At 45.5% G+C, this 17,049-nt stretch overlaps 2 protein-coding genes across 5 annotated transcripts in view; one reads left to right on the top strand and one right to left on the bottom strand.

Annotated features, from left to right (window-relative positions):
- Positions 1-1,882, top strand: part of LIMCH1 (LIM and calponin homology domains 1) — a 228,193-nt gene extending 226,311 nt beyond the window's left edge. For all 4 annotated transcript variants that reach the window (XM_070757047.1, XM_070757045.1, XM_070757049.1 and 1 more), the window contains one exon: positions 377-1,882. In XM_070757047.1, coding sequence (XP_070613148.1) covers positions 377-402 — 26 coding nt within the window. In that variant the 3' untranslated portion in view covers positions 403-1,882. The remainder of the gene's footprint in view (positions 1-376) is intronic.
- Positions 1,883-16,352: 14,470 nt separating this feature from the next.
- PHOX2B (paired like homeobox 2B) overlaps positions 16,353-17,049 on the bottom strand; it is a 10,126-nt gene continuing 9,429 nt past the window's right edge. Inside the window, exon 3 of the mRNA XM_070756553.1 lies at positions 16,353-16,884. Coding sequence (XP_070612654.1) covers positions 16,432-16,884 — 453 coding nt within the window. The 3' untranslated portion in view covers positions 16,353-16,431. The remainder of the gene's footprint in view (positions 16,885-17,049) is intronic.

Genomic DNA, 17,049 nt, shown 5'->3' with positions numbered 1-17,049 from the left:
CTCTCCTTTTCTCTCTGTCCCTTCTCTCTCCCCTCTTTTCTCTCTTTCTCTCTCTCTCTACTTTCTCGTTCTTTCTTTCTCTTTCTTTCACTGCCCCTTCTCTCTCCTTTCTCTCTCCCTCTCTCCTTTTTCTTTCTTTCTCTTTCTCTGCCCCTTCTCACTCCTTTCTCTCTCTCTTACCCTTTTCTCTCTCTTTCTCTCTCTCCTTTCTCTTTCTCTACCCTTTCTCTCCTTTCTCTCTCTCTTACCCTTTTCTCTCTCTTTCTCTCTTTCTCTACCCCTTCTCTCTCCTTTCTCTCTCTCTCGCTCTTACCCTTTTCTCTCTTGCTTTTTCTCTCCTTTCTCTCTTTCTCTCTCTTTCTCTCCCAAAATGTAGCTGCCGGCCAGCCAACCACTTTGTGACGAGGATCTCAGTTCCACGTACAATGTTCTCCGAGGAGGATCATCCATCCTTTTGCGTCCTGAGGCCGTTCAGCACAACGGCGTGTAAGAGCTCCGATCCATGGACTCCGTAGCTCTTGGACTCCCCTCTTTAAGCGCACTGGTCGAAAGGCTTGGAACGCTTCTGTCCTCACGCGACACACCCTTTGGTTTCCCGCGTTCACTTAACGTTACGTGTATGAAGTCTGCAGGCTGCACGGTTAAGCACTTTTTTTTCCCTCCCAGCAAAAGCGCCTTCCAAAATATCGGCCGCGCTCGGTTTTCCAATCCCGATATTTTGAAAGGAACGAAGAGGCAATAAGTCCCGGCCGTTTTCATTTTCCTGGAAGCGGAGGATTTGAAGTTAGCGCAAATCTTTGTAGACATTCTCTAACATCGCCAATGTATGACTTTCATTAACTTGAGTTTTTCGGAAGGAGGTCGAACAGCATCCTAGAAATCAACTTTTCTGTTTGTTACTAAAGAGGTAACTTCTTTTTTTGGATACAGACTAGTTTGATAAAAACACATTGTAATCCCGAAACTTTTTACTAAATACTGCGGGTAGGAATTCTCTCAATAGGTTATTGCTCCATCTCTAAAAAACCTAAAACCAGGCTTCTTGTAGCAACAGGTCATCTGCATATAATGTTGGCATTTTCACAAAACCAATCCTATAAACCAGTGATTTTCAACCTTTTTTGAGCCGCGGCACATTTTTTACATTTACAAAACCATGGGGCACATTGAGTGGGGGGGGGGCAGCTAAAAAAAGTTTGGACAAAAAAATTCTCTCTCTCTCTTCCTCCCTTTTGCTCTATTTCTCTCTCCCTCCCTCTTTCTCTCCCTTCCTCTTTTTTCTCTCTCCATCCCTCTTTCTTTCTCTCTTCCTTCTTTCCTCTTTTTTGCTCTCTTTCTCTCTCCCTCCCTACCTCCCTCTATGTCTTTATCTCTCCCACCTTCCCTCCCTTTTTCTCTCTCTCTTGCTTTCTTTTTTTCTCTCTTGCTCTCTCTCTTGCTTTCTTTCTCTCTTGTTCTCTTTCTCTCTCTCTTGCTTTCTTTCTCTCTCTCTCTTGCTTTCTTTCTCTCTCTCTCTCTTGCTTTCTTTCTCTCTCTTTCTCTCTTGTTTTCTTTCTCTTTCTCTTGCTTGCTTTCTCTCTTGCTCTTTCTTTCTCTCTTTCTCTCTCTCTCTTTCTTTCCCTCTCTTGTTTTCTTTCTCTCTCTGAGCTTCGCAACACACCTGACCATGTGTCGCGGCACACTAGTGTGCCATGGCACACTGGTTGGAAAACACTGCTATAAACATTCGGCGGTTCTCCTAACTGTTTGCCAGATGCAACCTTGGTTTTTTGTTGGCTTTTTTTTAGCCCTAATTTTGCTAACCCATTTCAGGTTTAAACTAAGATAATAAAAGTTTGGTGTTTCGCTTTTACCCAGGAAAATAAATAACATTATGATGCCCCTTTTTGCAGTTAATCTGTAAACGGTGTGGAAATCTCGGTAACTGTGACATGGAAATTCCACGGTAACCAGTTTAAAAATGTGGTAGGGAAATAATTTGAGGAATGAACTCCAACTGCATAGTCTGGAGGACAGAAGGAAAAGGGGGGACATGATCGAAACATTTAAATATGCTAAAGGGATAAATAAAGTTCAGGAGGGAAGTGTTTTTAATAGGAAAGTGAACACAAGAACAAGGGGGCACAATCTGAGGTTAGAAGCAACGTGAGAAAATATTATTTTACTGAAAGATTAGTAGATGCTTGGAACAAACTTCCAGCAGACGTGGTTGGTAAATCCACAGGAACTGAATTGAAACATGCCTGGGATAAACATAGATCCATCCTAAGATAAAATACAGGAAGTAGTATAAGGGCAGACTAGATGGACCAGGAGGTCTTTTTCTGCCGTCAATCTTCTATGTTTCTATGAAAAGATCTTCCAAAATTTCTGATCTCTCTCTGAAGTGGGTGACGGTTGCAAACGGACTCCCCTTATAATAAATCCTAAATCCACCTTAATGCAAACCCCAAATCGAATTTTAATTATGATGAATCCAAAGTGGGAAGCCAGCACAGGTAGTTCTGTACTTATGACTGTTTGTTTAGTAACCGTTCAGCAGTTACGACAGCACTGAAAAATGTGACTCGAGGCCATTTTTCACACTTAATGGCTGTTCCAGCGTCCCCACCATCACATTCACGTTGAGAGTTGGGCGGCATAGAAATACAATAAATTAAATTAAATTAATAATAATAATTTATTAGATTTGTATGCCGCCCCTCTCCATAGACTCAAATGAACGCCGCACCAGGAGGCTCATGCATGTGAGATTTCACTGATTTTCAACGATTTTTTTGCTTCCGCGCATGTGCAGAAGCAAAAAAAAAAAACCCGCCGAAAATTGGCAAAATCTCACGCATTCATGATCAAAGCATTGCGTTGATCATCGCAACAGCCGCTAACCCCTGCTTTGTAAAAGAAAAAAAAACGAGCGGGACAGTTTTGTGCCTGACGAAGACGGGTGTCTTTGTTTGCAAACTTTTACATTAGTCATAAGTCGCATTTCAGACGATGGAAGTGGGGAATACAGATGAATTGCAATAAAGACATATTTTTGACATCTCTATGGATGATGGTAATAATAATAATAATAATTTATTAGACTTGTATGCCGCCCTTCTCTGGAGACTTGGGGCGGCTCACAACAACAATAAAAACAATATAACAAAAGAAGAACAATATAAGTACAAATCTAATAATTAAAACTATGGCTAAAACCCATTATCTTAAAAAACAAGCAATAGTACACAATCAATATTACAATCATAACCACACATAACTTTTAATGGTCACAAGGCGGGGCATGTGCTAGTTGCCCCATGCCTGGCTCTTGCGAAAGGCGGGGAGGGTGGGGGCAGTCCGAATCTTCGGAGGGAGCATGTTCCAGAAGGCCGGGGCCACCACAGAGAAGGCTCTTCCCCTAGGCCCCGCCAGACGACATTGTCTGGTTGACGGGACCTGGAGAAGGCCAAATCTGTGGGACCTGATCGGCCACTGGGATTTATGCGGCAGAAGGCAGTCCCGTAAGAGAATTGCTAGTTACCCCAATGTGTGCTTCAGGTTAAATTGTGACTTTGGTGTGTGTTTTCGCCACCTCTTTTGCGGTGAAACGGACTCATCCTTAAGAAGGAGGAAGTTGTAATTTTTGGATTTGTGCATGCGCAACTATGGCTTTGTTTCCAGGGCACTGCGTAAAAGAGGTTTGGCGAAGAGCCTCGGTGACGCAGTGGTTAGACTGCAGTACTGTAAGCTACCTCTGCTGATCACTGGCTGCCAGCAGTTTGACAGATTGAATCTCAGTATCCTCAAGGTTCATTCATACTTCCGTCCTTCCAAGGTCGGTAAAATGAGGACCCAGATTATTGGGGGCAATAAGCTCATTCTCTGTAAACTGCTTAGAGAGGGCTAGAGAGCACTGTGAAGCGGTATATAAGTCTAAATGCTATTCTTTCATCATTGTGGGCTTTGGGAGAGATGTACCCAACTTGACACAACCCACTGCACAATTGGGGGTGTTTAAGCTCTTTAAGAAACATCAGCACATCTGGAAAGAGCAAACAAACGTGACTTTGGGAGCTTGATACGTGATCTTTTTTATTTTCTTTTTAAAAAGAAAACTTAGCCCAAGTTATAAAAACCTGGGAGGTGGTTGTTTGGGGTTTTTGGTCTGTGAGTCTTACTCAGAAGTAAGTCCATTAAATAACCTTGGGATCTCCTCCAAAATTCCCGAAGAAAGGAAACACGTCCATTGAAGTTGCGAGCAAAATTAATAAATCGGCATTCACAGACCAACCAACGTTTAATAAAAAAAAACCTTAAAAGTGAAAATGCCACCATGAACGTAGCTGTCCGTTGCCTTCTTCAAAGGTAAAATTATAAAATGGGGCCAACAGGCTGTATCTGTAATAAAATCTGAATAGCAGTTAAATCATTTATGGATCCCGGCTTCTAGGATGCTTCTTGAGTTGGGTGCATTCATGACCCAACTAGGTCACGCCATCAATGATAGAAGGTTTGGTCCAAGTATCCAGAACATCTACAAGGACACCAACCCATTAAGGACCTCTCTGCTCAACCCTGAACTACGCATATTCACTTCTACGGAGGCATCTGCATTTCTCCATAAAGACTGATTGATCACCAGCATAGATTAAAATACTCTGGTTTTCCTCATTTTTTAAATATTTTTTTTCATTATTCTAAGAAGATCCCCTCGCTCTTCAGGATCCCCTAATTCTGACACTGATGTGAACGGGACCCATATGTTATTTCACTTATTTTTTGGGGGGGGGGGGGAGGGAGATTAAGAGCAGTGTTAACAAAAAAAAACCAATTCACTATATAGCGAGTTGAAATATTAAACAGATGTTTTAAGGAGTGATTGACATGGCAATATTATAAATGTTAACGGGGTTTCGTTTTGTTTTCTAAGCGTTCCCAAAAACATGTTTGTAGCTTTCCATTTCTTTAGATGGCAGATATAACCGTGTCATAATTATTTTTATATCTACTTCCATTCTCAGCACTTCCTAGCGATCCATTATTCTTGTTATTTAGAGCTAATTCTGTACCCGGTATAATTCTCGATATGGCTAAAGATTATTGGTAAGCCGAAATGGGGGCTTCCGTTATAGACCAGACATCACCAAAGTCTCAAATACCGATTATTACTCTAATCTCTATTAATGATATTTATTCTAAAAAAAAAAATGCTCTGGGAAGTAAGAAAATTGTCTAAAATGCAACTGCTTTTATAGTAAATGTTACATTTATAAATAAACATTGATTAAAATGGGTGATGTTTGGTTTCATGACTTTTGGAAGGAATACAGTACAGGAATATTTGAACTGTATTTATTTATCAATTTTAGCAACTACCCATCTCTTTACGGTACAAATAAATACATACCATATTTTTGGACTATAAGACGCACCGGAGTATAAGACGCAACTTAGTTGTGGGGGAGGAAAATAGGGAAAAGAATCTGCTTACTAGGTTGTTCTGCCAGTGTGTTTCAACCACCCGTAATTACAGAGTAATTAGTCCATGAAGACACACACCACATGATAAAAGGAAAACCCAAAAGTTTTTATAAACAGAAAAACAGAAACAGCGCCCTTTTTAAATGTCAAAGGGATTGTCTGGTACACACAAGGCAAAGGTTAAATGCAATCCAGTTGCTCACCCAATAACTGGGAAATTGAGTCCAATTCTAAAGTCCAGAGAGTCCACATGCAATCTTGAACAGCACAAAAACCACGATCTTGATGAAACAATGAATCAGATAAACTGCCATGAGGCTAAAACACCAGTCTGTGCTTTTATCTGTAACACTAACTACAGCAGCCCCACCGAACCACAGGTGGCCTCATTTTCTCTTGCAATAATCCTTCAGTTGTTGTCTCCTATGCATCACTCTACGCATGCGTGGATGTGTCATTAATTCTTGTTCAGAATCCAGGGATGATACAGATGATTGATCTCCTCCTGGGCTGTCTGCCAAACTCCCCTCTTCCCTGTCACTCATGCTTCCTTGGTCAGAGGAGGCTTCATCGGCAGCAAAACAGGCCTGTGGCATGTGGATGTTTCCCCCACATCCACCTTGAGGCAGGAGCTGGGCCAGAGCCAACCACAACACCAGGTATTCATCTGGCTAGCATCTTTAGTCTGGTCAGTTTCAGCACATTATTTTATCCCCCAGTTAGGGCTTTAAAAAAACTTTATTCAGAGAGAGTAACAATGAAAGGGCTTGCAAGCCAGTAAGAGCCAGAAACATGATTAGCACCTGGAAAGAAACATTCGGAGCAAGTAGAGCAATGGAAAAAAACCCTGCAAAGACATTCTTCACAGAGAGTAACAATGAAAGAACCTGCAAGCTGGTAAGAGCTGGGAACATTTTTAGCACCTGGTTAGGGCTGGAAAGTAACTTATTCAGTGCAAATTAGAGCAATGAAGAAACCCTGCAAAGACTTAGGGCTTGGAAAACATTCTTCACAGAGAGTAACAATGAAAGAACCTGCAAGGTAAGAGCTGGGAAGATTGTTAGCACCTAGTTAGGGCTGGGGAAAAAAGCTTCAAAAAATGCTATATTCAGAGCATAAGCTTTGCCTGAATTTGAAGCCTCTTTTAGGAAGGAAAAAGGTGCATCTTATTCTCTGAAAAATAGGGTAAATAATAGCCTTCATTTTATTTTATTATTTTATTTGTTATTTTGTACAATGACATTACTGGTTATAGGATCCTTGGTGCTAGGCTAAATTTTGGAAGTTTTACATACTCCTGTTTCTTTTCTGACATTTCCAACTATAGGTATAGCCCTGGATGTACACCACAATTGAGCCAAAAATAACTCTTGTTATGTGAGACATTTGTTCAATGAATCCTGTCCCATTTTATGACCTGGGGGAAGGGGGTTGGCTTAGAAGACCTCCAAAGTCCCTCCAAGCCAGTGAAGGGCTGCAAAAAATTTCACTACTACACTGTGTGCGTGGATTATTTTGTGGGTGTGGCTTGCCGGCCATGTAACCAGGTGGGAGTGGCTTGACGATCATGTGACTGGCTTAACGGTGGCCATCTTGACATCACTCATATCAAGGATTCGGGTTAGGGTTAGGGTGCTTGGCCTGTCCTCGCCTCAAAGAGATACAATTTCCCTCTCTATTTACTATTACTGGACATCCAAAATATACTACAGTGTTCCCTCAATTTTCGCAGGGGATGTGCTCCGAGACCGCTTGCAAAAGTTGATTTTCCCCAAAGTAGAGATGCAGAAGTAAATACACTATTTTTGGTTGTGAACAGTATCCCAAGCCTTCCCTTAACACTTTAAACCCATAAATTGCAATTTCCTTAGCAATCATTTAGATTATTACTCACCATGTTTATTCGGAGAGGGGCAGCATACAAATCTAATAAATTATTATTATTATTATTATTATTATTATTATTATTAAAGTTTATTAAAAGTTTATTTAAATTTTTTTTATTAAAGGTGGATGAAAGTTTGGCGATGACATATGATGTAATCAGGCAGGAAAAACCATGATATAGGGGAAAAAACCGCAAAGTATTTTTTAATTAATATTTTTGAAAAACCGTGGTACAGTGATCTCTCGGTTAGCGCGGGGGTTACGTTCCAAGACCTCCCGCGCTAACCGATTTCCGCGTTATATTGGATGCGGAAGTAAAACCACCATCTGCGCATGTGCGCCATTTTTTTCATGGCCGCACATGCGCAGATGGTGGAGTTTGCGTGTGGGCGGCGGGGAAGACCAAGGGAAGATTCCTTCAGCCGCCCAACAGCTGATCTGCTCCGCAGCGCAGAAGCAGTGCGAGGAGCCGAAGATGGGGTAAAGGCAAAGGGGAAACCCCATCTTCGGCTCCTCGCTGCTGCCGCGCTGCGGAGCGGATCAGGTGTTGGGCGGCTGAAGGAACCTTCCCTTGGTCTTCCCGCCAGATCACTTGCCGCTTGCCGCTTGCCAGTCCACACACGCCCCCCTGGATGAGCGGCCCCGCATGGCCCCAGCGCCGGACTCCGTTGCCGAACGGCGAAACCGGAAGGGGCGAGGTGGGGGAGAACGGGAGGCTCAGCATTCCGGCAGTCGCAGCGCTGGCTGTCAACTTTTCTTTTTAGCACTGGGGAGGCAAGTCAGCTCCTGCCCAGTTTTAAAAAGAAAAGTTGACAGCCAGCGATTGTTCCGCTGCCGCCAGCATGGAGCCCACGGGGGATTCGCCTTCCTCCCACCCGCAGCCGAGACTGATCGTGGGCTCCTTCGCAACCTCGGAGAGCTTCCAGGGCATGAAAGCTCACGAAAACCAGGAAGCTCTCCGAGGTTGCGAAGGAGCCCACGATCAGTCGGCTGCCGGCGGGAGGAAAGCGAATCCCCCGTGGGCTCCATGCTGGCGGCAGCGGAACAATCGCTGGCTGTCAACTTTTCTTTTTAAAACTGGGCAGGAGCTGACTTGCCTCCCCAGTGCTAAAAAGAAAAGTTGACAGCCAGCGCTGCGACTGCCGGAATGCTGAGCCTCCCGTTCTCCCCCACCTCGCCCCTTCCGGTTTCGCCGTTCGGCAACGGAGTCCGGCGCTGGGGCCATGCGGGGCCGCTCATCCAGGGGGGCGTGTGTGAATGCCACGGGGCTGGGCTCGGCTCCCCCCTCGGCTCCCCCCCTTACCAGCCCCGCCGCGGAAGGCTCCATTCTGTTCCCTGCTGGCCCGATTGAGTGGCCGGCGGTCTCCATTCAGGGAACAGACGTCCACCCCCTCCTCGGAGTCCCCGGCACCCAGCGTCCCCACGCCGCCTCCACCTCCCGGTAATGCGCCCGACCTCTGCCTCTCTCTTTCTCTCTCACATACCACGCCGGCAACAGGGAGAGAAAGAGAGAGAGAACTAGCGTGGACTTATTTTTTATTTTTTAATATTTTATTTTTTTAATTAATATTTTTTGAAAAACCGCGTTGCAGCGTTTCGCGCTAATCGAGAACGCGCAAATCGAGGGACCACTGTATAGACTTTTCCGATGTTCGAACCCGTGAAAATCAAGGAACACTGTATTTAATTATATGTATATATGCCATATGTGTAAATACATGTTACACACAGGCACACAAAAATATACATTATCTACTATATATATAGTGTATGTACACACACGCACAGCTCTTCTAAAGTTGTACACATTCAACCTCATTTACTGCAATAGGGAAAACATACCCAGAGCCCAGCAGGGACAAAAATAAAAAAAAAATTCACATTTTTTTCTACTGGTTCTGCATACCTGATCAAAATTTTTCTACCGGTTCTGTGTACCTGACCGTGCCTATAGGAGCTCATCATTGCTCCCAACCCTATGATTCTATCATCCTAGACTTCTAGTAACTGACCTCAATCTCTCCTCCTTTCCCAAAATTCCAAGTCTTTGAATTTTTTTCCTTCTTAGAACTCGGCTGATACTTATCCTGACCATCAGGGGGCACTACATTATCAGGTTTCAACCGGGAAATCCTTAAGAGACAGGGAGAGGTGGCTACTCTGAGGTTACTCTGTGCTGGGCGGGGAATATTAAAGGATTGAATTCCATCCATCTTGAAAGTTGACAAAGATAAGAAACGCTGCTTGATTGGGACTTCAACAAATTGAAGTCCTACAGGTGAAACTCGAAAAATTAGAATACCGTGCAAAAGTTCATTTATTTCAGTAATGCAACTTAAAAGGTGAGAGATGCTCATAACATGCAAGGCAAAATAGATCAAGCCGTGATTTTTCATAATTGTAATGATGATGGGGTACAGCCAGGGGTGGGCAGCAGGCAGGACGGAGTGGAACACAGTTCCACCGGCGGAAATGAAGCTGTCACTTCCTGGTTTATCAGTCTCAGATCAGCTCTCCTTTTCCCCCCTGCTGCTGCTGCTGTGTCTGCGCTCCTTGCTTTTTTCCTCTTTCCTCCTTCTTGGCCTCGGACGATCTTCCCTCTCTCCTACCCGACCACCTCCCAAGGCCAGGAGAGCCACACCGCGCCAAAGCAGTCTGGGCTGTGGTTCTTTTCCCCTCGCGAAGCCCTCACTCAGCCAACAGCTAAGATGAAAGATTATTTTACTACAGGCATCCACACAATAACTCATGGTGATGAGGTGATTCTTCTGCAGTGTAATCTTTCCCGTTGTGCAGGTAAAAAGAGGTTGAATCGTCCCGGCTCTACCTGTTGCTTCTACATGCTGGCTTACTTAGCGAAGAAGGAAGAACCCGCTGGAATGCTCTCTCCAATCACCCCTCATCCCAGGCCAGAGCCAATAGGAATAGAAAGACGGGGTCACATGTAAAGCTACATTCCCCAGAGTGCAATTTCACTACGTTTCCCCTAATGCAATGTCTTAAAGAAACATGTCTTAATACAGTCTATTTCTGTCTGTGGGGACAGCTCTGTGCTAGAAAACAGAAGATGTTCGAGATAATTCTGACCTAAATGGATGCTCTTGGAAGATGCTGATTGGCAAAGGATTTGCTGGCACACCAAAAATAAAAAATGGCAAAGCCCTGTTCCAAACACTGTCGAGTGCCAATTCAGAGACAGCATTTCTGCGGGCATGAAGCCAAAATGATATTACTGGAAAGAAATAGCCCTTTCAGGGAACAAGGGCAACAGGTCCCTGCATCCTCCCATGACAAATCTACACCCACAGGTAGTGGGTTTGGCTCTGCAACCCAACAAGACCAACACAGATTTCAACGGATAATCAGAACTGCAGAAAAAACAATTGCTGCCAACCTGCCTTCCATTGGGGACCTGTAGACTGCACGAGTCAAAAAGAGGGCGGGGAAAATATTTACTGACCCCTCGCATCCTGGACATAAACTGTTTCAACTCCTACCCGCAAAACGTCACTACAGAGCACTGCACACCAAGACAACTAGACACAAGAACAGTTTTTTCCCCAGATGCCATCTGTTCTGTCGAGCTCTCTGGTAGAATCCTCCCGAAAATGCACAGATACAATTTCAGACACACACACACTTGAAAATTCAAAACAATGTTTTTTATACCGAAAATGCAAATAAATGAAGCCCTCTTTTTGTATAGCAAAGAGCGCTCATCTCCAAACAAACTGGTAATTTGTACAAGTCCCTTATCAGTTCTGTGATACTTAGCTTGCAGCTGTGAGGCAATTCACAGTCCTTCTTCTTTCACAAAGTGAAACACAGTTTGCTCTGGTTTAGTTTCAAAACATGGAAAAATCAGCACACAAAAGGTCAAAGTCAGCAAAGCAGGCACGAAACACAATGATCAGATAATCCTCCACAATGGCCAAACCCACAGGCTGCTATTTATAGCAGCCTCACTAATTACCACAGCCCCATCCAACCACAGGTGGCCTAATTTTCTTTGATAATAATCTCTCAGCTGTTGTTGCCTATGCATCGCTCTCCGCATGCGTGGCTGTATCATTAACTCTTGTTTTGAATCCAAGGAGGAGCTAGATAATTGATCTCCTTCTGAGCTGTCTGCCACACTCTCCTCCTCCCTGTCACTCATGTCTTCTTAGTCAGAGGAGCCTTCACCAGCAGATTCCACCGGGAGCAAAACAGACCTGCAGCATGTGGATGTCTCCCCCACATCCACAGTCCTTGGGGCAGGAGCTGGGCCAGAGCTAACCACAACACCATCACTCTGCTAAACGACTAATTCCCTCAACACTATTTCCTAAGACTGTATTGCTATTCTTCTTCTCATCCTTCCAAGTACCTATCTCCTCCTACTTATGATTATAACCGTGTTGCTTGTATGTTTATGATGTGTATTGTTTTATTTAGTTTCCTAGTATGATTTGATTGCTTATTTAGTATCCCATGACTATCACTAAGTGTTGTAGTTTATGATTATGGAGGGTCTCCACGAAGGTGGTGGACTCAGTTTATGCCCACAGGAGGCTTCACGGAGACCTGCTAGGCCCAAAATGGGACATTGGGAAGGGGAGCACAGGTTGTTGCGTATGCATACGAAGGGGGCAGGGGGCAGAGGACTGTACTGATTGCCGATTGTTTTCCGGACACAATTCAAAGTATTGGTAATGACCTACAAAGTCCTGCATGGCATCGGACCAGGTTACTTGTGAGACCATCTTCTGCTGCATAAATCCCAGTGGCTGGTTAGGTCCCACAGAGTCGGCTTTCTCCATGCCCCATCAACCAGACAATGGTTGGGAGAAGAGCCTTCTCTGGGGGGGCCCCAGCCCTCTGGAATCAGCTCCCCCCAGAGATTCGTACTGACCCCACCCTCCTCGCCTTCCGCAAGAGTCTTAATACTCACCTATGCCACCAGGCCTGGGACAATTAGACCTTGCCCCCCTGACCAATAAATATGATGCATGGTATGATTGGATTGTCTGATTGAGTAATATATAGGGTTTTTAGCTGTAGTTTTAATATATTAGATTTGTTTTGTACGCTTTTTCTATATTTATTCTATGAGCCGCCCAGAGTTTCCATCACTGATAATTTATCTCTTTAATCATGTAAGAGAGAGAGAGAGAGAGAGAGAGAGAGAGAGAGAGAGAGAGAGAGAGAGAGAGAGAGAGAGATTCATGGATGAAGTAAATTAGACCAAGAGAATAGAATGGGCCCGTATCTCCTTTTCATTTTTATTATCAACAACCAGTTAATGGTACACTTTTGTAAAACTATATGCACATGTAGAAATATTTCCCCTTTTAAATAGAAGCATTCATTTTAACCACATATAAATAAACCAGTGTTCCTGAAACATAATTTATGACAGTTAACACTCACAAAGGTATCTGAAAAAAATAAGGAAGGAGAGAGAAAAAAAGGAAATTAAAAACCCAGCCACGTGTCACCGAGACTTTTCCACGAGGCCAATCTAAAAATGCAAAAATAATAATAACAACAACTCATAAAAGCCTCATATTTTTTTCCCTAAAGACACACCATTGAAAGACTACAAGGAGAGGGAAACGTTATTTATACGTCTAATTAGCGTAGACAAGTTTTGTATCAATATTCACACTATACAATTGAGTCACAGAACACAGTTGGTCAAAAAAGACACAGAAAGGATGTTTGAAAGCATATCGGTGGACAAAAACGAACCTCTAGGGTTCCTTGTGCCTTTAAAAAGAAAAAGAGGTTTAAAAACCTTAAAAGGGCGGAAGGGCATTAAAAACAGCGTGGGCAATGTCATTGCAACTGGGAAAGGAACGCGGTGGGGTGAGAGATCCATTTTGGGACAGATAGTTGAGGCTCCTTTTATAAACAGCTCCCTGCCTGTTAGAAATACACGCTTTGCAAGAATAATGCTGTAGGACAGTGATGGTGAACCTTTTTTCCCCTCAGGTGCCTAAAGAGCATGGGTATGCGCTGTTGTGTTTGGGCCTGGGCCAGCTGTTGCCCCCACAGATGGGGGAGATGCGGCACACAGTGACTGTGAAAGCCTGGCTGACAGCCAGGAAGATGTAGCCAGCAGTCAGGAAGATGGGGCAGAGAGCCAGGACGAATTGGCAGACAGTTCAGGGGAAGGGGCTGGCAATTCGTCAGACAGTTGATCGTCTCTCAGCTCGTCTGCAGGACAATACATCAATTTACGCAGCCGTAGGGCCTTACAAAGAAGGGGTCACTTTAAGAAGTAGGAGAAACACACCTGGGCTGGGTGTGGTTCCCTTAATGAGGGCTAAACAGCATAAAAAGGGAACGGGGCCAAGGCAAACTGTGGCTGATTATCTGGGTGGTTTGTGGTTTGTTCCTGCTCTGAAGTTCCTGCTCGTGGATTGTACTTCAGCGTTGGGGGAGTTGAACGCTCTGGGATAAGCTGCTGCTTTTGTGCTGTGAATATTCAGAGACTCTTGGACTATTTCTGCTCTGTGACTTTTGTATGGGTTGGCTTTTCACTGAACTTTGTAGCTGATTGAATTTTGCAACGAATCCTCTTGGTTTCTCCTGAACGTAAGGACCATTTGCTTTAGTCTTTTTTCTTTACTGTTTAAATACAAGTTTGCTGATTAACTATCCACGTGTGTGTTTGACTTTCTTTTCTGGACCATTAATCATTGCTTGAGGCCGGTCAGGCAGAAAATGCGCTGTCATGCATGCGCGAGTGCCCACACCTATAATTCAATGCCTGCAGAGGGTGAAAACAGCTTCCCCTGGCCTCCGGAAACTCTCTGGTGGCCGGAAATGGCCTGTTTCCTGACTTCTGGTGGGCTCAGTAGCTTGTGTTTTGCCCTCCCAAGGCTCCAAAGGCTTCCCTGGAGCTGGGTGAGGGTAAAAATTGCCCTCCCCCATCCCCTGGAGGCTCTCTGGATGCCAAAAACGCCCTCCCAGAGCCTCTGTGCAAGCCAAAAATCAGCTGGCATGTTGGAACTAAGCTAGGGCAATGGCTCTTGTGCCAGCCGATATGGTTCCATGTGCCACCTGTGGCACGCATGCCATAGGTTCGCCATCACTGCTCTAGGAAGAGGACACGATTTAAAAAAATGAAAACAAAAAAAGGCGAACCAATCAATATAATAATAAGAGGATTTTCTTCTGCTTTAATGATCAGGGCCAATTCATTTTGGGGCTCTTTCAGGGATCAAAAGATGCTCGTCCATGGGGATTTTTCTATGCGGTGTGTGCTTAATGGCGGAATGGGGACCATTGAGCATCACGGACGTGCGCAGGTCATGGAAAAGTCCCACCAGGTTGGCCTGTGCTTAGGCATCCTCTAAAAATTAAAGAATCTCCAAACTTGGCTACTTTGAGACCTGTGGAATTAAAATCCCAGAATTCCTGGCTGGCACATGTGTGGAAGCAAAAAAATCTGCAGAAATCATCGAAATCTCACCTGCGCAAGCATCTTCTTGCAAGATTTCACTTGCTGTATGTGTGCACAGAAGCCAAATCTTGCACGGGGGCACATGGAGGCACATCACAGACACCCCAAAAATCGCTACTGGAGCGGAACACCTACTGTTCCAGTAGCGGCCCGTCACTGGCCCTGCCACGAAAATGTGGCTAAATAGGATGGCGTTATGTCCAGGCGGGTGGGGCAGACTCACCCGCAGTAGGCGCTACTAGTTCACGTGAACCAGTCCAAATCAGCTGAATGCCAACCTCTGCCCTGTTCTACACAACCTAGAAGTCAACGTCCTGGAATTTTCTCCCTCCAAAGTGATAAGAGTCCTTTTTTGTAGCATCAATTGGTCCTCAAATATGTCATGCGCATCCCCAAATATAGCCACACCCACATCCGGGTGATGCTGTAACGGGGAACACCTTGTGTGGAAAGGGAGACTCTGCTATGAAAAAAAGTGCCATTTTTGCATCAATTGTGATGCGACTTCCTTTCCGGATGCAAACCCTGCAAAGGAGCCTCCGTTGAAACTTTGAGCCACTAGGGGGTAGCAAACCACAGTGGTTTGAGTGTCCTGAGGCTGCCCTCTAGCAGCCAGGCCTAGATGTGCAGCCCAGAATTGGTACAAATAGTCCTCGACTTAATGCCTGTTCGACGTGGCAAAGGCACTGAAAAAATGACAGACTTATGACCATCATTCACCGTTATGACCTTTGCGGGATCCCCATGATCCCAATTCAGACCTTCGGCAATTGGTTTGTACTTATGACCATGGGCTACACCCAAAGGTCACATGATCTGCCAGGGTGACCTTCGGCGAAACGAAGTCAATAGGGAAGCCAGATTCACGAATCACGGCAATGATTCTCTCAACAACTGGTGATGAGAAAAGTAATAAAATTTGGGGGGACGGGTGGCAAAAACTCCCCTTAACCAATGTCTCACTTAATGGCAGAATTTGGGGGGATGTAAGTCGAGGACTACCTGTGCTAACAGAAAGGACGATTTGGAGCTCTCTGAGTTGGGTGGGGTTTTCTTATGGAAAGCACGCATTTTCCCGAACCTAGCGCCATTTCAACATCATCATCAGTGCGGGTTTGGTGTCAGTCTCTCCTGCAGCGCTTAGTCCTGATGACGTTACCTAGTTGGGTAGTGAAACGTCCGCATGAAAAAAACAACCAAACTCAAGAGAGTTCCCCGGGACCCCCACTGAATTGACCCCGCGTGACCCCAAGCGTGCAAAGTAAAAAACGGTCCACGACTGGGGGGTCCGCTGTGCCACAGGGCGTCAATGGAGCCCTTGGCTTGCTAGAAGGCAGAATGGAAGTGGAGGGGATGGGTGGGTGATGGGCCTGGTTTGTCGCAAAGCTGTGAGAGGGGCAGGGAATCCCTTTGTGAGAATTGGGGGGCGGCTTTTGTGGCTTTCAACTTTTTGCAAACCTGCGAGAATATCGGGAGTCAGGGGGTCAGGTGGCGGACGCTCCCATGGACCCCACAGGCCATGCGTGGGCCCGGACCGGAATCCCGGAGGAGGGCCCAACCTGGCTGGGGTGAGTGAGCGGGTGGGTGAGTGGGTGGGTGAGTGGGTGGGCCCCACCACCCACCCCTCAAAACATGCCCCCCTTCACCAAAGTGCCTTTGGTACCATTGGGTCTCTGCAGGGAGGAGAGAACGCTGGCGAAGGGGCCCCCTAAAGAATCTGGGATGGAAGTGATGGAAGCTGGACCCCCAGCCCAGCCTTGGCCGGGGCCCGCTTGGGCTAAGCTGGGGGGTGCCGGGCCCTTGTTCCCCTCTGAGCCCGGCCCGATGGTACCCCCACCGCCTTGTGGCCCGGCTGGGCTGGGTCCCCCACCTCCTCCTCCGCAGCTGGGTGCTGGGTTCGGGTTGGGCCCCGGCCCACCGGTACTGTCCGGGTCAGTGTTCTTGGCTTCTTTGCTCTCATCGTCCCGGGATGGGTCGGATTTCTTGCCCCCCGATGAGCCGTTCTTGGCTGCTGCCGCTGCTGCCGCTGCTGCCCGTTCCTGCTTGCGGAATTTGGCCCGGCGGTTCTGGAACCAGACCTGGAAGGAGAGAAAATGGGGAAGGAAAAAGTAAGAAATTAAAGAGCACCAATGCAGGTTACCTATCTATCTTTCTATCTTTCTATCTTTCTATCTTTCTATCTTTCTATCTATCTATCTTTCTATCTTTCCATCTTTCCATCTTTCTATCTATCTATCTATCTA

Source organism: Erythrolamprus reginae, chromosome 7 (genome assembly GCF_031021105.1).
Source record: "Erythrolamprus reginae isolate rEryReg1 chromosome 7, rEryReg1.hap1, whole genome shotgun sequence".
NCBI lineage: Eukaryota > Metazoa > Chordata > Lepidosauria > Squamata > Dipsadidae > Erythrolamprus > Erythrolamprus reginae.
This window is presented reverse-complemented; position numbering and strand designations above follow the sequence as displayed.